The sequence below is a fragment of the Brachypodium distachyon genome, chromosome 1, assembly GCF_000005505.3.
Source record: "Brachypodium distachyon strain Bd21 chromosome 1, Brachypodium_distachyon_v3.0, whole genome shotgun sequence".
Lineage (NCBI taxonomy): Eukaryota > Viridiplantae > Streptophyta > Magnoliopsida > Poales > Poaceae > Brachypodium > Brachypodium distachyon.
This window is the reverse complement of record NC_016131.3, coordinates 54373966-54394942: the sequence shown is the minus strand read 5'-3', so window position 1 is coordinate 54394942 and position 20977 is coordinate 54373966. Positions and strand designations below refer to the sequence as shown.

General features: G+C 42.7%; 2 protein-coding genes and 1 pseudogene across 2 annotated transcripts; 1 reads left to right on the top strand and 2 right to left on the bottom strand.

The window, feature by feature from the left end:
- Nucleotides 1-291: 291 nt before the first annotated feature.
- LOC100837642 lies at nucleotides 292-3132 on the bottom strand (annotated as a pseudogene).
- Nucleotides 3133-6081: 2949 nt separating this feature from the next.
- LOC104581701 (3-ketoacyl-CoA synthase 6-like) lies at nucleotides 6082-10736 on the bottom strand. Its single transcript, XM_024457306.1, has 3 exons — nucleotides 10491-10736; nucleotides 9999-10182; nucleotides 6082-9899 (listed from the first exon to the last, which is right to left on the bottom strand). The coding sequence occupies exon 3, from the start codon at nucleotides 7755-7757 to the stop codon at nucleotides 6288-6290; it is 1470 nt and encodes a 489-aa protein (XP_024313074.1). The 5' UTR covers nucleotides 7758-9899; nucleotides 9999-10182; nucleotides 10491-10736; the 3' UTR covers nucleotides 6082-6287.
- Nucleotides 10737-10741: 5 nt separating this feature from the next.
- On the top strand, nucleotides 10742-18784 carry LOC100838413 (tyrosine--tRNA ligase, cytoplasmic). The gene is made up of 3 exons (XM_003557448.4): nucleotides 10742-11303; nucleotides 16760-16966; nucleotides 18474-18784. Exons 1-3 carry the CDS (start codon nucleotides 10872-10874, stop codon nucleotides 18615-18617), a joined length of 783 nt encoding a protein of 260 aa, XP_003557496.1. The 5' UTR covers nucleotides 10742-10871; the 3' UTR covers nucleotides 18618-18784.
- The last annotated feature ends 2193 nt before the right edge of the window (nucleotides 18785-20977 follow it).

Here is a 20977-nt window from a genome sequence, read left to right as displayed (position 1 = left end):
GTTTGGGCACCTGGCCTGAAAAGATGGAAGTTACCAGCAGCCGAGCATCATCAAGAATTCATGTTTCTCAGTTGAGCAGGGACAAGGTTCAAAGGAAGCACTGTTTCTTAGTTTTGCAAGTACACAGTTCAAAGGAAGCATATATTTCTAAATTCTTCCAAAAGCAACCAGGAGGATACTCAAATGTCATCACGAGAGGGTCCATCGTCAAGGTAACATACCATGCTTACAGCCTGAACCTTCAGCAACCATGTGAAAGCTATGGGATAATCAGCAAATCAAAGAAATCTTTTAGATGTAGCTACCGGACATGCGGGCTAATTTCATCTCATCAGTGCATCGTTCACACACAATTATGTGTTCCGCAGCAGCCCTTGGCCAACAAGGAGTAGACGAATGGTGGCGGGTCCAGATGTTCCCAGTGATCCAGAAAAGACGTTGGCAGCAGCTGACAACATGGTGCACAAGACTGTATGGCCTTGGTATGGGACCGCTGGTGCTGCAGAAGTTCCCATCACACAACCGTGACCAGGTACCTCTGCCCAGATCATACTGCCCCAGTCGGCCACTGCTAGATGGGTTGAGGACAGTGATGGAGTTCCCCTGGACAGAAGGTAGGTTCTTGGAATTGACGGTCATGCTCCAAGTGCCGATGAAAATGGCATAGTCGCCGATGCTTCTCAATGGCATGGCAGGGGCAGGGACTCCAAGCAGGACGTCAGTGAGCCGGTGAACCATAAGCCGTGACTTTCCATGCATGTAACCAACCAGAAGAAGCTCAGAATTGCACTCCACCAGGTATGGCTTGGTTATCTGCTCGGCTGGACAAGTCACAACCATTTGCGGAGGAGTATCATGCCATGAGGAGGAACTGGAGCTCTCTGGTGGATCGATGCGCATGATGTCTGATGGCTTGTTTTTCCCGCCCCTCATCACGTACAGGCTGCCACGGAATGGCACTGCTGTCCTCATGCCACTCATCATCCAGCTCGCACAAGTCCACTGCCGGTCACCAGTGGATGCGTATGCCATGCGGTCGAGGTGGCTGAGAGCAAGCATGATGGTAACAGTGCCAACCCATGGACGGAGACAGCCGCGTGGACCATCCGTAGTCGAAAATCATAAGTGTCACACAGGAAGACCCCAAACTTATTCATGTACAGGATGAGGGAGGCAAGGGGCGGAAACTCAACAACATCACCCATGAAAGGGTGTAGGAGACAGATGTCAGCATCCTTATTGCGTTGCAGGAGGAGGAGGCCTTCAGGGCAGTCGAGCACGGTGTGGTCCTCAAAGCACGGGAGGTGTGCGCGGATGAAGACGCCAGTGTAGACGTTGAGGAAATGGATGTAGCCGCTCAATGCAGGGTGGCCAGGATGAAGTCCACTGCCCTCTGGAAACATCGTCCATTGGCGGGGGTGAAAGCGCGGGTCAACCACGCCACGGCCGACCATGGAAGGGGTTGCAGCACGCCACCGCTTGCACACAGCACGGAACCAGACATAGTCCAGCAAGTCGCCAGCGAGAACCCGGTCGGCGATCAGCTCGAGCATATCAACATGCAGCGATGCCCAGTTGGAGCCCATCCTTTCTTCCAAAGTTGCCATTGCCCTGCCAAGCAACGGAACCTATGAGCTGAGAGTAAGGCAATAACCATCTAAAAAAACTCATAGTTCAATTGTTCGATTGCTACAAGAATAGGGCTAATAGATTAAATACTTGTTCGGTAGATCTACAATCTCACATGAACATGTTTCCGTAGTTGAGAATAGCTATCTACTACATCATGGTCATTATCACAGGTAACCAAATTTCTTTAAGGACACATCTTCAGTTCTTCACACAATACTTGTGTCACTTTTAGTAGCATTTACTTCGTTGCTGAAAGCATGCCATGGAGGCAATCAATCCTCCAGGATTCAAGAATTCCAATGAGAAGAGGGAGTGGTTCTAGAACTTGTAAATGACATGAAGCAGTGACCCCTGCTTCGCAATGTTGTCGGCTGTAAGGCAAGCCCTGAACCATGATCCAGGCATGAAATTTACTCTTTGCTGGAACTGCAGGGCGCCAGATTTCATTATGAGGAGCAAAGTACATAGAGCCTTGGAACTAAATATGGTAAACAGAAGAAGCAGAGTTCCTGAACAGATCATTTCCCATTAATGAAGTCTTTATCTGATTGCTGTAAGTGCACATTCTGTATGCAGGGCCAAAACCAAGTGAATTCTATAAAGGAAGATTTCAGAAGCTTCAGGCCTGGACATGTGGATTTGCCATGCATGCATACTGAAGGAGTGGTTACCTGACGAAACTGAAGAGGAAGCGATGATATAGAAGGCAGAAAAGGAGATGAAGCTGGAGTAATTGTTTTTAGGGTGGTTAATACAATATTCAACTGTAATTTTGCCATAAAATTCGGAAAAGAAAAACTCCAGTTCTAAAAAACAAAGCTCTTGTTCGCCTATCTCTAATCCCAAAATCTCTCCAGTTCCTCAGCTAAATTCTTCCAGATATGTTAATGCCCACTTATCCAGTTCTTAGGGAACAGGGATGCAAGCATGATCGGCGAGGGCGTCCCTCCCGGATAAAGAGATAAGGGACGACAGCATCAGAAGGAGTTACTTGAGAGACATGCATGACAAGGCTTGGCGGGCTGGCGGCATCTGTCCATTGAAGCCAATTGCAAACCACACACGGGCGGGGATCTCTGCTTTGAAGCAGAAGGTTCACGGTCATGGATGGTCACCAAGGCCCCCAAAACCTAGACAATGTTTGCACCCAATACTCCATTTCGTCTCTGATCGAAGGTCGGGATCGACACAAGTCTACAGGGTAAGGAAATTAGATTATAAGGACGAATGCGCTGCCCTAGCTTCAATCGCTTCGCGTCGTCGTCGCGCGCGCCGTCGGGAACCCCGCGGACACACGTCGCTGTGCTAATAGCCCCGATGCGCCGCCCGCCCTAAACCTTGGGTTTGCTGAAACCCTGGAACCCAACAGCGAAAACAACCCGCCATCTATTCCTATCAGTGGATCATGGATCATGGCTTACCTTTGGCTGGACTCCCCAGGATGTTTCTCCGCCACCACTCGTCGTTGCGCCGCTTGCCGCCACCGTCGCCGCCCGCCGACGAGACCCCGAGAGAGAGAGAGAGAGAGAGTGGCCGAGGAGTCTTCGGTTGTTTTAGCCCGCAGTGGTAGGGGCAGCGGAGCGAGTGGGCTGGGATGGGCCGGGCTTTCGTGCATTACTGCTCTTGGGGCCTCTTGCTTGGAGCGCGTTTTTGTTGCTTTCCAGTTTAGTTTTGCATGGCACAGGTGAATTTGCAGAACCTCTCAAAAAAAAAGGTGAATTTTCAGAATTAATGCATTTTCAGTAAAGAAACAAAGGGACGTGTCATTTGCTAGATTAAAAAGTTAGCTACTTCTAGTTATTAAGCTGGTTGTCAAGCCAAGCCTCCTCTCTGCCTTGCATTTTGATTAGTGTGCAAGATTACACGTGGCTGCTCGAATTTTCAAATGATTCCTCATTCTATGGAGGGTTTCAACATGCAGAATAGGAAATCTTTTCCGAATTTAAAACTTTGGCCACTAACGTTATTCAAAATATTTGGATTGAAGACCGTGTCAAACTGTCAATGTTTACTTATTTTTATTTTGTGAAGAAAACTGTCAATATGTTTACATATTTGTGAACGGAAAGAAGTTGTTGATTTGGCCGTGAAGTAAGAAATGGTCATTTTCAGCATTCTGTACATGATAATCAGACCATAGAGATGATTGCAATCACATAGTAGTAGGGTGTAGCAACCGCAACACTAACTCGGAAGATAGCTGTGGAGAGGCTCTTGGCGAAGATAGTTGCAAACTGCTGACTTGTACGAACACGAAGAACCTAATGCTACTTTCTCTCTTACAAAGCGATGTCTATTTCTATGTGTTTTGTACTATGATGCTGAACAGGATTATAGGACAAATGCACTGAATTAAGGAACATTATCACAATACACAATAGTTGTCTGATCAGCGGGTCGATGAAGCCCCGTGAGCAGCTGAAGAAGCCACACAAACCACATGCGCAACAACCGTACATGAAATCAATCCCTTTCGGAGAGATTCTGTGTTTTTTGTGGACATACAAGTCGTACTCACTTTCTTGGATATGTCATCAGCCACACTGATCGATGCAAATATTGAGATTTATGTCGTGTTTTCCACAAGGAGTGAGTTCTGAATTCCAACTAATTCTCAAAGCTAGACTCACAACTTAAAGGTGTTGCGGATTTCAGAACTGAAATAAACACTAAAAGCTGCTGGATCCACTATTTTTAGTTGTTTTTGTTTTATAAAACTGTAGAATTAACACAAACTAAAGTAAAGTAAAGAACTACAACCAGCAAATTACCAAGACACGGAAGAAGCAAGTTGTTTTAGATAGGAAAGAGCATAGATCAGATGGAAAACAGCAAGATCTAACATCATAGCAACTACAAACTGAACTAGAACAATTTACTGCAAGGAAACTGAATTCAACAACTAAAACAAGAACTAGAGCAACAATTATCACAGACAAAGCAACATCAATACTGATCTAAACACTATTTAGCAGGAAAGGGGAGAGATTACAGTTAGGGTTTCAGATCAGAACTTCGTACAGCAAGGGGAGCAAGGATTAGACAGGGACGAAGTCGACTTGTCGCCGATGAAACCCTAGAGCTCGTCATCGATTTGCTGGTGAAGGGGAAGCAGGGAGCAGACAGGGAAGAGGTGGATCTTCTGAGTCTTCATCACCATGAGCATGGAGCTTCTTCCTTCCATCGCCTCTCCTCTCTTCTTCCTCTCTTTCTTTCTAGTTCCCTCTCTCTCTAGCCCCCCCTCTCTCAGTCAGCAGCTGCCTTTTAGCTCAAAGATGGAGTGGTCGGAAGTTTTTACAGGTAAGCCCTTCAAGTTATCTCATATCTGCTCAAGTAGATCCAGCAAGGGACTTGTAGTTGATGATTTAGTTGGTCTTCTTCCTTCCAAGATGAAGAAATTGTGCCTAGACGCACATATCCTGCAATAATTACACTTAGCATGTAAATATGCTCATTTAAGGGCTAAACACATGATTAGCATTAATTAAGAACTCAATAAATCTAAAAAATGGGATCTTAGCACCAGAAAATGATTGATTAATATTAAATTATTGATGCTGATCACACACAAACCACGTTTTGTTGATAAACAAATTTGCTAATGACACATCTGCAGGCAAGAAATGCATGTCTGATAACTTTCTATCTGAAGAGCACCCCCCCTTTTAAAAAGAACACACAGATTCACTGTGTTTATGCCGCTTAATTTGCTCGTTTTGATTGTGGAGAGTGGAGACCATCAGTTGATATAAAGATCATCCAAGACATACCTCCAGTAGTTACAGATCCCCTTGTACAGCAGAGCTATATTGTTTCATAGCTTCGGAACTTTCCTGTTTTGTTATGTTATAGCTTGTAACTTGTTGTTTCCCTCTTCTTAATGCAAAGGCAGATCCATATTGCTCAGGAAGGAGGCAAATTTTCCACAGCATGGTGGAAATTTCGAAGGTTAAATTTCTCCCCAGGCCTATACACAATCTTGAGCTGATGGAAGTTAATGTATTACTAAAAGTGAAATGATCATAACAGTATGCATTTGGAGTTGACACGAATAAGCAGTATTGTAGCTCGAATACACATGATTTCAGGACCGCAGGGCATCATAACAATAGCAATAGAACATCAAATACATACTTATCTTGTTCTAGATGTGTACTTCCTCCGATCCTAAATTCTTTGAACTGAAACAACAACAAGAATTTAGGATTGGAGGGAGTAGTTAATATGTGAGTCCTAATACTAGCAAGCAGAAGTTGGTAAAACCACAGGTATGAATCCAGCACCCAAAGAGGCAAACTAGTGTGCGTGTAGGCACCCAATTTGGTCGAGGGAAAAACTAAACATTGGCGCTAGAGCAGCAGAATTTGCGTATCAGAAATTCAGGACACAGCTGGATGAGTTAATAGAGGAAGTGTCACCATCTTGTTGGTGCTGACCCGTCAATGGACATTTTTAATGCAGATTTGGCTGCTGCACCAATCTGCCAAATTTACAGCACCCAGCTGCCAAATTTAGTTCAAGTTTAAGGGGAGTTGAACTAGATACCAACTCCTCCCACTACAAATACAGCATTCCAGGCAGAGCCTATGGAACAGTGGTTTCACGCGTTGCACTTAGTACATATTGTCTTTATTATTGTATAAAGCTTTGCTAATTTAGCCCTTTTTGGAGACCGCCACCGGGTAACGATGGATGCAACTGTCCCATGGCCCACTGGCATTGGAGGATGGTCGGGTGCACACCCACACGGCGGTGTTGCATTTGTAACCTGCACCAAATCCGATCATCCACACCTTATCACCCTTTCTCATCCGGCCCTTAGCCTCGATATATGCCAACTCATACCACACAGACGGACTTGATTGGTTCCCAAACCGATGTAGCGTCATACGCGAGGGCTCAACATCCTCATCCGATAGTCGGAGACCGAGCTGTACCGAGTTTATCACCGCCGGTCCACCGACATGGATGCAGAAGTGCTGAAAGGCCATGCGGAAGTCAGGGATGTACGGCCTGATCCTCCTCCCACGGAGCACCTTCCTTGCCATAGAGAGCAAGAAATACCTGAGCATCTCTGAGGCCGGTAGGACACGTGGAGCAACTGCGGCGATGTTGGCTCTGAGTGCATCTCCGGCGATAGCCATGAGGTCTTTTGATAGCGTGAGCCCCCTGTTTCCCTCGTCATCTTCTTCTACATGAACGCATCGGTAAGCAGCGTCATTGGCAGCCAAGATAGTTCGCTCAACATGCGCGAGCCAGAACCGAGCCTTGAGCCCACAAGTTGATAACAGCTTGGCGCTGCCACCCATGCGGAACAAGATGTTGGCCAATTGCATGGAACGACAGTTCCCCGTGTAGAAGTTCGAGCCAATGGTCTCCGTCGACACCACCAGCGCGTGCGATCCCCATGGGAGGACCTGCAGGATGTTCCTCGCAAGCCCCACCGCGGTCACCGCCGCGCTGCACCCCATTCCAGAGAGGTTGATGACGCGGATGCCATCTCGCAGCTTGTACCTGTTCACGATCTTGTCGGCCATGGATGGCACTGGACAAAACAGGCTGCAGTTGGTGATTAGGACGTCGATGGCATCAAGGCTGATGCACGTCTTGGCCAGTAGGTCATCAACTGTCGAGAAGACGACCATCTCCGCCTCAGCGAGGGCTTGGTCTAGACTGCAGTCTGGCTCTATGTACTGAACCGGAGGTGGCAGGCATGTCTCTTCACCCATGCCGGAAAGCTCGAGCAAGCGTTCTACGAAGTCAGCAGTAGAATCGGAAAAGAACGATGAGAGACGGGCATGCTCGAGGACGCGGGCCTTTGGGCTTCGACAAATTTCCCTGGGTTGGAAGCAAGCATAGTCGATAAGATACACGGGTCTAGGGCGTCGCAGGAGGTATACAATAGCTGTGGTGGTCAGAAGAATGGCGCCCAAGAGTAGGTGCATGGGCCGGAGAGCATGGAGTCCAGAAAGAAGCTCGTCTACACTGGCAATTCTTTGTGCAGCTTGTAGGAGGAGTATGGCAGCTACGAGCGTCATGACTGTGGCCATGAGCAGGAATTTGTTGGCAGCTGCTAGATAGTATAGTGGTTTGAGGCGCTTGAGGTCAGGCGGCAACAAGGTCATGTTGTTTTGGATATCCTGTAGCAGCCTATATATGCATGCAGAGGTGACTGATATGAGGGGATGGGAGCTGAGGAGGGATCTGAACAAAGGCTGGGGATTTATATTAAACAGTCGATGCCAGCACAGTTAACTTTGTCTGGACTTTAGTACTGTTGATCGGAGCTTTACATTGACATGCTTATTGTATTGCAACATCATGAATAACTATGTCTCCGTAGAACATCTAGATTCAATAAATTTGCAATAGCACACAAACAGGACCATGTGCATTAATTTGCCGATTTGTGTATAATTTGATACCATGTTTTTCATGTTGCACAACTGCACAAGAGTGTACTAGACCATGTTTCTCGCATGCATGACACAGAAGCTAGCACTATCGTGGGTTCAGGTACTAATGAAGACTGGCTCTGTAAATGGCAATGCATATTAACCGTGTATGCAGGCAACATCTGGTAACTATTATATTGCCGTAAGGTGCTACTACACTGAAAATTGCAGGTTCACAAGTCAGTCCTTATTGTCCGACAACGTACGGAGTCATTGTCAGGGAGACAGGGACTTCCGATTTCGGGTTGGTCAAGCTCATGGTTTCTATCATCAAGCTCAATGGCTGTTCAAAGAAAATCCCCAATGCTGTGGAAATAGATTATAAGAAGAACATAACAAGCCATAGATATTTACTGAGGGAAAGATATGAAAAATGGTTTGTGAGCACCCTAATATTCCAGTAAGACTACTGGCACTAAATTTTTGTGAGCACCCTAATATTCCAGCGCAAACTCATGCTAAAAGATAATTATGTGGTCATACATTATTCCGTCAGTTAATGAACAAACTGTGAATGTACCACTAGGCACTTGCGCAACACTTTTCTCAACCACTTGTCTGAAAAGAGAACAGTGTTTAAAGCAATCATCATATGCCAACTGTATCACATTTCAACAAAGGATAAGAACCTAAGTCCTAAGAAGCGAAATCTGGAAAGAATTTATTGGCTAACATGCCAGAAGTGCTGTTAGCCTACCCCAACTTGCTTGGGACAAAATGCTTGGTTGTTGTTGTAACATGCATGCCAGAAGTGCCGTATTAATACCACAGATGATTTACCTCATTAGATCACTAAAAAAGGATTTTAGTTGTTCATATACATAACTACATCCAATTGTTCAGAGTATAAAAAACTTGTAAACTCTTAGCAAAAATGTTACAGAAATGTACCTGCATATTGCACTGTGACAGTATACCTTTTCAAGCTGGTAATGCAAAAAAGGAACATAATTAGCCCAGTAACTCAACAGAAAATTATTCTTCTTATCAGAGGTTCTCCACCTAATAGTATCTTACAAATAAGGCACATAAAGAACTATCGTTAGGATATTGGCACTGACACTTGTCTTGACATGTATTTTGCAGTACTGTGTATTCATTTATTAATGGTTCATGCATACAAAATTATAAACTAACTTGCTTTAATATGTTAAACAAATATAGCATAAAACTGCAATGGGGTCTAACGTTGTCATCATGCCAATCACAAATATAGAAGTTGCACCGCTGAATGTTCAGATGGTTATACATATGAAAAGTGCATAACATCTCCTACAGAAGTTATGAACAGAAATGAATCTTCCAATATACAAAGGGTCACTGAAATAACATGAACGTTTTCCCTCAAAACAAGTCTGTTGTAACAGTAAGAGCAAAAGTTATTGGTTATTCTGGATAATAGTAGGCATTTAATTATCTCTTTAATTATTCCACACAAGAATTTATCGTGTCAGTGAAAGAAAACAACTAAAAATACTGCATCGGCTAAATAAAATGAAGACAAGAAACATTATGGATGAAATAACAGATGTTCCAATATTCAGTACAAAGAATTCGGATGAGAATAAGAGCACACCTTGTTATGGTTGTAAGTTGTAACTGAATCAGCTCAACAGTACAAGACATACAGATACAACAAAAAGGTGAAGGTAGAATGTTTAATGTTTAGATTTTCCTTGAATCTACTACAAACAAAACCTCACAATGCACTAGCTGAGCTGAAGCAAAGAAGATTTAGCCTAGCCTCATTTACCGTAGGAGCCAATCTCCGCACAAAAAAAAAGGAGGTAGATCTTCCAAACCATGTGTTTTCTGCATTGACACCCAGTGCAATCAAATGGTGAGATGCATTTTGCATACAGTAGCGACTTGTCGGAAAAATATAAGGGAAATAAGCAGGACTGAAAGTACCATGCTATGGACAAAGAAGACAAGGTCGTCCTCTTCTCTGCTCTTTGACACCCCTACCACGCATGAAGGAAAGATCAAGCGAATTTATCATCCATTCTCACATCGCATGCATTCATCTTCAGCCTCAACCACCGTCCATCCAACCACATGTGCGTGTTTCTTCACCATGCCAAGCAATTCGGTCCTGAAAAGAGAACCGTGCACACCTCATCAGATTGGGTACCCTCTGATGAGGTTCACTAAACTGATGCCCTCATAAATCTGGATGATGCCTTTGCATTGCATAACATTAACAGTTAATGTAGCATACACCATATTTGAGAAGTCAACTGAAAGTACAACCTAGCTATGCTCCTCTCCAATTCCACATCCTAAAGCCCAAATTGAAGGCAGCAGTTTAAAGAAGAATTCCTGGGAGGCAGTTATTGCTAATTCTGCTTAGGTGTGGGAGCAATCAAGAGATCCACTGCACCGGAGAGTGAGGGGACATACCTTGAAAGCGTTGCTTCACCGCCGCCGAAGCTGGCTGGTGACCTCTCGACGGCAATCTCCTCGGAAGGCGAGGACGAGGTAGGACATAGGAGGCGGCGCCGCCATGGACGAGGATCGGAGGCGTTGCGCATACAACCGGACGGCACCGCTGACTGGGCCCATAGGCTGAACTGGGCCCAAAATCCACGCAGGTCCATTTCGTCTAATTAACTTAACCCTATCGAAAAGAAAAAATGAATTAACCCATGACTACCGGCCGGCCTGTGCGCTGCTGCGCGAACACTTGGGCCCTTCCTTCCCCATCCAGTAGAGAATCCAGAGGCCAGCGGAGGCGGACACCGGCGGCGACCGAAACCTGGGAGCAGGAGCACCGCGGCGGCGATGATGGCCGCGGCGAGAATGTCCTTCGCCTCTTGCGTCCGCACCCACCTCCTCCTGCCCTCCACGCCTTCATCCCCAATCCTCGCCAGGACCCCCCGAGTTGGCTTCGGCGGGTTAGCCAAATCCACCTCGTTCCTGCCCCTGCCATTCGCTGCAAGATCCACCAACCATGCCGCCCTCTTCTGCTCTAGCTCCTCGTCTCCGGCCGAGGCCGTCGTGGCGCCGGCGGCTGTGGCTGCGGAGGAGGAGAAGCGCGAGGTTTCGGCGGGCGAGCTCGCGGGTTTGCTGGACATCCGCGTGGGCCGCATCGTGAAGGCGTGGATGCACCCGGAGGCGGACACGCTGTACGTGGAGGAGGTCGACGTGGGCGAGGAGCAGCCGCGCACCATCTGCAGCGGCCTCGTCAAGTACCTCTCCCTCGACCAACTCCAGGTAATATGATGCTGCCATTGCTACGAACCCATCCCAATATAAGGACCTGTCAATCCAAGATTACTCTTTTTTTTTTCTCAGCATAAGGCATATAAACTGCAGTATGCTTAATTTTTAGCATGTAATTGCGTTCTTCAGAAGAGGGATAACTGCTTTTTTTTTTGGGAGGGTGTAATTAGCATCGAGCTCATCCTGTTTTAGCTAGCAGTGAGATTTTATATTAGTATAATTCCATCCACATGTATACAGCTCAAAAGGTAATGTATTCAGCTGATTTTATATTAGCACCGTCTGCAGCGGCCTTGTCAAGTACCTCTCCCTCGACCAACTCCAGGTAATGTGTATGATGCTGCCATTGCTACGAACCCATCCCAACATAAGGACCTGACCATCCAAGATTACTTTTTCCCCCTCAGCATGTAACTTCCGGTTCAGCGACATGCATGTACGTTTCAGGTATAGAAACAAATATCACCTATGTGTCACGTATAGAAACAAATGACATGTCTAATTGATATTTCTTTTCGGAGAATTGCCTAATTGATTTCCACCAGGACTCTTAGTAAAAACTGGAGTATTTCCATATGGATTTATGGACCCAGTAACTCCAAGTTCAGCGACATGCCCAAGAAAATTAAAAAAACAAGTCGGACTCGGTAATTTGATTTTTAATCTTCTTGTACATTTCGTTGAAGCCTTGAGTTACCGAGTCCGCACCGGACTCGCCTAATTAAACGTGAACTCCCGATCCAGAACGACCGCACTGCACTGAGCCAGGAACCTACCTACCTTGTCATCCCGTCCCCAAACCCTTCCCGCAGCCCGCAGTCCACCAGTGTCGACCTGCCTCCCTTTACTCCAAGCTCCACAGCCATACCCAGCACAGACCACGAGTCCTCACAAAGCTTCAAAGAGCAGTACCAGAAGGGGGCACAAGAAGGCTTCTAATGTGTCCATGTTGGCAAAATTGAGTTGGGAGGATGAGAGGAAGAGAAGTAGAGATTCAATTTTGATCCATATAATATCCGGATTCTTTTTCAAAGGCCACGGTCAAGAAAATTGCAGACAGAAGGAAAAGCACAGTGATAGACAGGGAGAAGCGGGCAAACTCGTGTCTCACATGATAAAATCTTCTTTCAACGCATGTGTCTTGTTTGACGTGTTCGTGACAATTTTTTTGTTCCATAGCAACGCACGGGCGTTTTACTAGTAAACTGTAGTATGCTTAATTTTTAGCATGTACTAATTGCATTCTTCCGCAGAGGAATAACTGCCTTGTTTTTGGAGGGTGTAATTAGCATCGAGCTCGTCCTGTTTTAGCTAGCAGTCAGATTTTATATTACTCCTTAGTATAATACCATCCACATGTATACAGCTCAAAAAGTTGTAACGGGTCTGGAAAAAAAATCGAGCTGTTTCCACATGATATTGGACTATTGGGCAATTGTTTCTTTCTCAACATAATGCATAATAGACTGTAGTATGCTTAATTTTTAGCATGCACTACCTCTGTTCCTAAATATAAGATGTTCTAGCTTTGTTCTAAGTCAAACTTCTTCAAGTTCGACCAACTTTATAGAAAAATATACTGATACTTACAATATCAAATAAGCATATTATGAAGATATATATCATGACGGATTTAATAATACTAATTTAGAGTTACAGTTGTTGTTAGATTTTTCTGTAAACTTGAAGACTTAGCACAAAGCTAGAACATCTTGTATTTATTTAGGAACGGGGGGAGTAATTTTGTGCTTCAGCAGATGCATAACTGCCTTTTCTGAGAGTGTCTAATTAGCATTGAGTTGTTTCTGTTTTAGCTGGCAGTCATATTTTGTTAGTATAATTCCATCCACATGTATACAGCTCAAAAAGATGTAACGGGTCTGGAAAAAAGATTGGGCCGTTTCCTCATGCCATTGGCAACCGTCACCAGATGTGAAATCCGGCGTATACTCTCTACCAAGTATTGGTATAACTGTGTATCACCAGACACCAGCTCTTCCATAAGCCGAAATCACAGGAAATGAATACACGTCATAACTGGAAGAAAAAAAGACAGTAAACTTCTAAAGTTCAGAGACTACTCAGAAACAGTAGAACACAGCATTCTCATTACTTTCAAAACACACTAGCTGGATTTGTTTGAATGGGTGTGACCATCGAAGTAATAAACAGAAAACAACATTTTTCCCATTTGTACCGAATAAAGAACACATAAAGCATGAGTTTTTTTATGGATAACCTTCAGCAATGTTGTTCAACACATTGACGCATAGGTTGCTAGCAGGTGATAACTTTGTTGCAGTGTTCAATTGAAGTGCTGAAATGGACAGTTCGATTGTAGACCATTGATTGTACTTCTGGTATCTGCTTTCTTGTTTTTAACAGTATGTTCAAAACAGTCTACAGACAAACTTATCCTTGACTAAAAGAACTTGCATATCTTTAAAAATGGGAACACCCACATGACTCAACTCCAAGCATAGGAACCCTCTTCCTTTCTTTATAACTCTGAGACACACAAATCCATGTGAAACTAACCAGACGTGTCGAACATAAACCGGTCAGATCTCAGAAGACAGAAAAAAGTACTATACCAAGAAATCTTCTGGACAACATTTAATCCACACATGAAAATTATGTGCAAAATGAAATAAATCTTCTCCAGTATGATATGGTTAGTTGGTTTAGGATTTTTAAGTAACCCATCTGTAAGTTTCTTTTAGAGCTTTCTCAATGTGTATCATGTTTCTGACCAAAGGCAATAGTTTAGCCATCAACGGACCGATCTTCAAAACATAGAGACAATAGAGCACATATTTGAAACTAAGGTGGAATTCTGAAACAAGTTTCATGAATAACAACCTCTTTTGGCAGCACGCTTTGTCCTCAAAACCAGGCCTGAAAAAACACCAACTTGTCCCTCACAGAATTACAAACAACATGTTCTCTAAGAAAAAGAGTAAAGGAATCTCAAACAACATAAGAGAGAAGAGGATGCATTTGAGATATCAGAAATCCCCGAATGAACAGGAAAAAAGTTCACCTGTGTGTTCTGTACATTTGCGCTAGCAACGCCAACTAGAAATCAACCACCACCAACGCCCGAAGCAGACCCTTCAGGCTTCAGTCACCATTTGCCCATGCAGTTTGGTTGGCTTCCTGCCGCCATCGAAGGGCCGCCACTCTCTCCATATCAGATATGACCATCCATGCGAAAAGAGCTAGAATGAACAAGTTTAATGGGCACACAACGGCCCGTCGCGGTCTTAAGACTGATGTGTGTGACACGGTTGGGGGTACAGCTCTGAGGAGCGAGGGTTGGCGGGCCATGGTGCAGGGGATGAGAGGGAGAGGTTGGGGATGGGCATTAGATTTTTGCTACTCCCTCCGCCCCATATTAAGTGACTTTCTATTACATGTATCTAGACACTTTTTAGACATAAATACATTCATATTTAGGCAAATTTGAGTCACTTAATATGGGACGGAGGGAGTAGTTTGTTCTTATAAATTAGATAATCCATAAGGGGTAAATGGTATCCCTTTTAGGGAAGGCTTGACTTGGTGCCTAAGAATAGAATCTTAACTTTTCTAACCACACACCATATCTTTATCTTCCTTAACTAACCAATCTCTTTCCTAACTAAATATATAATCTCCTTAGGCCTTCTTCGGTTTCAAAATTCCCTGCAGGTATTAGAGAGGCGGAGGATTGAGGGGGATTGGAGGGTAATTGAACTGCAATCCAAGCATTTCTCCTTGATCCCCACCGGGATGGGATTAACCGAACTGGGCCTTAATTGATTGACTACGATATTGTTCATGTGGGTACTGTTCACGCGAATAGTAATTACTGCAATGGGGATGACTCCTAGCTTGGCGCTGCTTCATGCCATTGAGTTATTGCCCAATGCTCATGACACCGATAATTGGCCTCATGCAGATTGGAAAACCCAGCGATAACCACACGAATCCCAAGCAAATTGAATAGCCAAAAAATCAGGTGATAATGATAAAAATCATTATGAACTGATAATTTATCTCAACATTGATAGTTATGCAGATTCTTTCAGGAATTTACAATTAGCTAGCTAGAAGCCAGCATTACATTTTGGTCTAATAAACCATGTCCTGATAAAATCAAGAAAATAATGAAAAAGATAAAGAAACAAGACTGACACTGTGAAAGATAAGACTAATAATGTAATAATGATAAAGGAACATCACTGATAATGAAGGACATCATTCATAATGATAAAGATAGAAGACTGGTGATGAAAATGGAAACAAATATGATAACTAAAAAGATACAACTGAGCATTGCTTCTAACCAAAGAAACAGTGTTGCTGCTGTCCTTATCCGAGAAATGCCTTGTTTAGTACTCCCTTTGATCCATAATAAGTGTCTCAGATTTAGTACAAAGTCAGTACAAAATTGTACTAAATCTGAGACACTTATTATTAATCGGAGGGAGTTCTACCCTTATATGAGAAGTTCAAGTACTCACCACCCAGGGTGAACCATCGGGATTCTCATTTGCATCCAACTTGATTATATCCACTGGTTCAATGCCAAGTCGAGCAGATATTACCTAGCAAGAGTCCCCATTTTCAAAGTAAAGTGGGGGCCCTCTGACACCGGCATTGCCCGCTCCATCGGCTCGTCCCCACCAGTAGGAAAAAAATAGGCCCGCTCTCTCCCGGTCTCTGTTCTGGCACACACCCTGAAACAAGTTCAGAAAGACAGGCCTAAAATGCCAGAACAGAAAGATAACGTGCTGAAATGAAATCCAATAAGTCAAACGGGCCGCAAAAAGACAAACCTGGTAATGGAGATGCTGCGGAACAGAAAGACAGGAATAAAACCTGGAATATAAAGATAACAGGCTGAAATAAAATCCAACAAGGCAAGCGGCAAACCTGATAATCAAGACCAGTCTGATAAATAAGCCAGGAAAAGAACATCAAGATGCATGCAGATTGGACGGCCAGAAAATCAAATACAGACAAATTGAAAAACAGCTGGCCGCAGATTAGCAGGAGTGGTTTTTTAACCTCCTATACATATCAATGAGGACGAATATGGATTTTAGTACTTAATTAAGAGGAACGTCTCTAATAGGTGGATTTCACAACTTGCTTGATGAATATTCTGAAAAGTATGCATCACATAGAATTATAGCTTAAGCCAAGATCCTGATGCTTCATTCTAGAGTTGCACTCAGTTATGGTCGATTGACTGAGTTCTCACAGACTCTAGAAATATAGCCAGCTTGGAGAGTTCTGGGAGTCAGAACAAACTAATGATATAGGGTTCATTGATTTTCCTTGTAGAATATGAATATCCATGGTTTGAAATGAATTCCTTTTCGTATATCCATGGTTACCCATTCCTGTTTATTTTACTGAATGCTGATGACATCTGCTATGACACGGGATCTATGCAGGACAGCAGTGTCATTGTTCTTGCTAACCTGAAACCAAGGAACATGCGTGGCATCAAGTCAAATGGCATGCTCATGTGTGCCTCTGATGCTTCTCACGAGACTGTTGAGCTGCTCACTCCTCCAGAAGGTTCTGTTCCTGGTGAAAGGGTTTGGTTTGGTACGGACGATGAAAAGACTCTTCAGTCGGAACCTGCAACAGCAAACCAGGTAACACTTGGAATTTAGAGTTGCACAGCAAATTTGTCCATGCATCATTTCTTCACAATTGTGTTAATGATTGTACAAGTAATCCAGATTACTACAGTTAATTTCCTTCGGCCTTGCTTTTATGCTATTGAACTGTGCAATAATTCTCTGTTCGTCATAAACATTGTTTTGCTACTCTATCCACACAATTCAATGTATAGCTAGTGAAGGTGACCCTGGAGAGATGATAGTTTTACTGGTTATCATTTATAAATTTATAACTGTTGTACAATAGGTAGGCTTTATTTTGTCCACTTAATTGGCTGGTATATAATGCTAATGCGTGCTTAGGCCTCGTTCGGCAGTCATGAATTCCCTGTGGATCGATGGGGATTGTAAGGGATTTTGGGGGAAATGAACTACAATCCCTTCTAATCCCTGCCATCCCCCCTGGATCACCGCAGGGATGGGATAACAAGTCGTTGCTGGTAACTAGTTGATTTAAAATGTAAACCCAAACCCTTGTAGTGTCTGTTCTTTCTTGTTATAGAATATTGAAATACTCATTGTTCAACTACATCTGTTCACCATAGATAATGTAACTTAGGCCTCTCTTCCAGTGTGCTGTGTCTTGTGTATTGTGTCTTGGGGCCCTCCCCCCTTGTTATACTCTGTATATATATTTCTTTTTAAATATATTACTGTCGGAGCCTCTCCTACAGTTTCTTTCAAAAAAAAAAAACATATGTTCACCATTCAAATTAATAGGGAATATTAACTTACCCATACCTTTTGAATCCTCTGATGTTAATACATTATGCATACTCTTCTGAACTTGTGAGGACCAATGCCATTAAATTTCCAAGCATGAAACATGATAAACATAATAAAATAGATGTGTGCATTATTCATGGAGATCATATGGCACAACATAATTACAATCCATGTCCCACATTATATGTTGGTCACCAAACTAATATCTGAAATTACCCGAACTCGCTGTTATTTATTCTCAACAAGTGGTGATGCTCATGTAAACCCGGCGAGTACAAATAACATATTGAAGAGAGATACCATCCAGAATTCTACTCCCTCCGTCCAACAAAGGATGTCTCAACTTTCACTAAATTTGAATGCATCTATACACTAAGTCATGTCTAGATACATTCAAATTTTGACAAACTTGAGACATCTTTTGTTGGACGGAGGGAGTACACAATTTGTTACGTCTAGTCATTTCCAGAGAAAATTCCCAGTAAAAACACAGATCTCGATGAGATTTTCTGGGGATTGATGTGGATTTCCAAGAAAAAACATTGCAATCCCTGGTTACTAGACACACATGAGAACATAATTCATAAAATACTGTGACTTGTTATAGATTTTGAACATAATTTAAATTTGAAATCTTTGGTAGGCCTGGACCGTCTCACTTTAATCTAGACTGCAAATTTGGAACCTCAGAAATGGGTTACTGTGGAAGTCATTTTGCAGCAATGCAGCTCATGGATTATTGTATTTTTATCAGGTCCAAAAGAAAAAGATCTGGGAAGCTGTTCAGCCTCACCTTAAGACAACAGATAACTGCATAGTAGTTCTTGGTGAGCATTCCATGCGCACCTCGGCAGGCAAAGTTTTCTGCAAATCCTTGCAGGGTGCAGGAGTGTCATAATTCTCAATTGAAGAACTCGTCTAATCATTTTTTGCTGTACCCCATATCATGTATTTCCCTGAAAATAATATAGTTGCAATGCAATCTTCATTTTCAAAGAAAATATTGTCTCTGAGGATAAACTTACATTAATTAAGATCATTCGTTGTTTATGTTATAACTCAAAACTGGGTCTATGATCGAAATCTACTTGCATATCTTCTTTTTTTTACTTCAAATCAAAGCTTTTCTGGAGGGGGTGTTTCGGATGCCATCGTTTATGAAACAAATGCTTGTTTATGTGGTATTCCAGATACTGTAGTAATTTTGGAGTAATAAAAGAAATCTAGTTTAAACCAAGAAATTCTCATTTATTTGCTGGAGCTCTCTATCTCCGTTGTTGCAAGTCTCTGATTGATCTATGGTTCTGTACATAATTGCAATAACAACATCTAGTTTTCAACTGCAATCTTCAGATACTTTGCATCCAACATAACGTCTCAGTCTCTTGCAAAATTACTTAACTGTTTTGCCCTTTAGACTTCATAACGGTGATTTCGATTATCTATGACTAGAGCTGCGTAAATGTTTTTGCCAAAAATCGCTTTGTCAGACCTGGAGGAGCACACCTGTGCACAGTTCATGAGGTTGCCTTTCTTGACAGGAGATCTGATAATATAATTAATTTGCCAATAGATTGGCCATGACTAAAAGGTGAAAATTGGTACAAACACCATTTAACTAAAAAAAAAGTGAATTCCACTTTTTATCCCCTCTAAGAATGTTTGTGACACATTTTACCTCATTTAAGAAATTTTTGACACTGTCTTATCGCATTTAAAATATGTCCTCCTGACTCCTCAGAGAGGTGCCCAACATGTAGTCCTATATCTTATGAACACGTTTCCGATCAATGTTTAAATATTTGAGGACTCTTAAATTTGAAAGTTCATCGAAATTTAGAAAATTTTCAAAAAGCATTTTTGTATTATTTCGATAAAAAATCATTGAATTAAACGAATTTTGGTAGAACTTAAAATTCAAGATTTAAATTTTGTTTAAATCTAGTTCAAAATTTCCAGGTAGAAGGATTTGATACTCACTGAAATTAGTGATTTTTTTTAAAAAATTGTTCAAATTTCATTACAATTTTGAACCTTACTTCCAACAGGATAGCGGTCGCTCGTGCCCTAGCTGGCTAAACCACACCTCATGGACGGCTGCACTAACTAGCATCACATATATCTGGCGTGGGACCACTCAATCTGGATTTTAGCAAAATAAAAATCCTAAAACTAAAGTTTGTTGAAAAATAGACTTTTTTTTTTGAATTTTTGTGACCTTAAAAAAATTGGATTGTCAAAATTTTAAATCCTGATGGGAAGCATGTTCAGGATATGCGCCTCCGGTGTGGGCCTGACATGTGGGACTACTTTGTCAGGATGACCAAATTTCTCAAAATGGGTAAAACCACATTTCTTAGATGGGTTATTTTTTTTTTGCTATATGGGATAAAACATGTCACAAGCTTGACCACTTAATACTCACTTAATCGGGCTAGATACATAAAGCCCTTAATCACTGAATTTATCCTATTAGAACAAAACAACAATTTGGGGGAATCGATATATGCTCGAGAATGGTATTGGGTCGTGTCCCTCTATTAGCGAGGGTCGCCATTCAAATAATTGAATAAATTGGCACGATGGATGTCTTTGAATGGGTTCGAACGGCTTGATGATAGGTCTTCGTTTGTCAGGGATGGGGGGATGATGGTATTAGGTTGGGGTAGATTCATGCTGTCCCGAGGTTAGGCTTTCTGGCCGTGCGCGCCCCATTGAGATCTGGTGTCAGGTTTTTCTGAACGATTCAAGGATTTGAGAACGGTAACGACTGTGGCTTTGGGACGCTAGTCTTTAAGGCACGTGCACGAGGAGTTCTCGGCTATCATCGATAAGGTCAGACTGGCTCTAATAGATGAGCGGTTACAGTAGCACGTCATCGGCTCATTTTGGCGAACCATTATAACTAGTAAGTGTGAACTCCAGGACGTTGGACATCTCTTTTGAATTTCCTTTTTCTTTAAGTTATTATTATTATTCTCATTGAACCACTGAACTAGTTGTTGTTGTGTAACAATGTTACTTGTGCCTGCAATTGAACACACACACATATTTGCTCAAATAAAATACACGAGCACAAAAATATATCTTAGGCGCTAGCTAATTACAACTCAGCAAAATTTGGAATATTTCTATGACTCTTAGATCTTAGATCTAATGGTAAAATAATTGAGTTGATGTAGATCAATGTAGAGCATCCTCTCAATATCCCTCGTATTGCTTTTAGTATATAATAGAATAGAATAAATGTGTTGTGGA

Bases quoted from the DNA above. Each gene is read 5' to 3' on its own strand.
- LOC104581701 (XM_024457306.1), bottom strand. From the start codon at position 7,757: ATGACCTTGTTGCCGCCTGACCTCAAGCGCCTCAAACCACTATACTAT.
- LOC100838413 (XM_003557448.4), top strand. From the start codon at position 10,872: ATGATGGCCGCGGCGAGAATGTCCTTCGCCTCTTGCGTCCGCACCCAC. The intron at 11,304-16,759 runs GTAATATGATGC...GGATCTATGCAG, and splicing joins TCTCCCTCGACCAACTCCAG to GACAGCAGTGTCATTGTTCT. The intron at 16,967-18,473 runs GTAACACTTGGA...TATTTTTATCAG, and splicing joins AACCTGCAACAGCAAACCAG to GTCCAAAAGAAAAAGATCTG.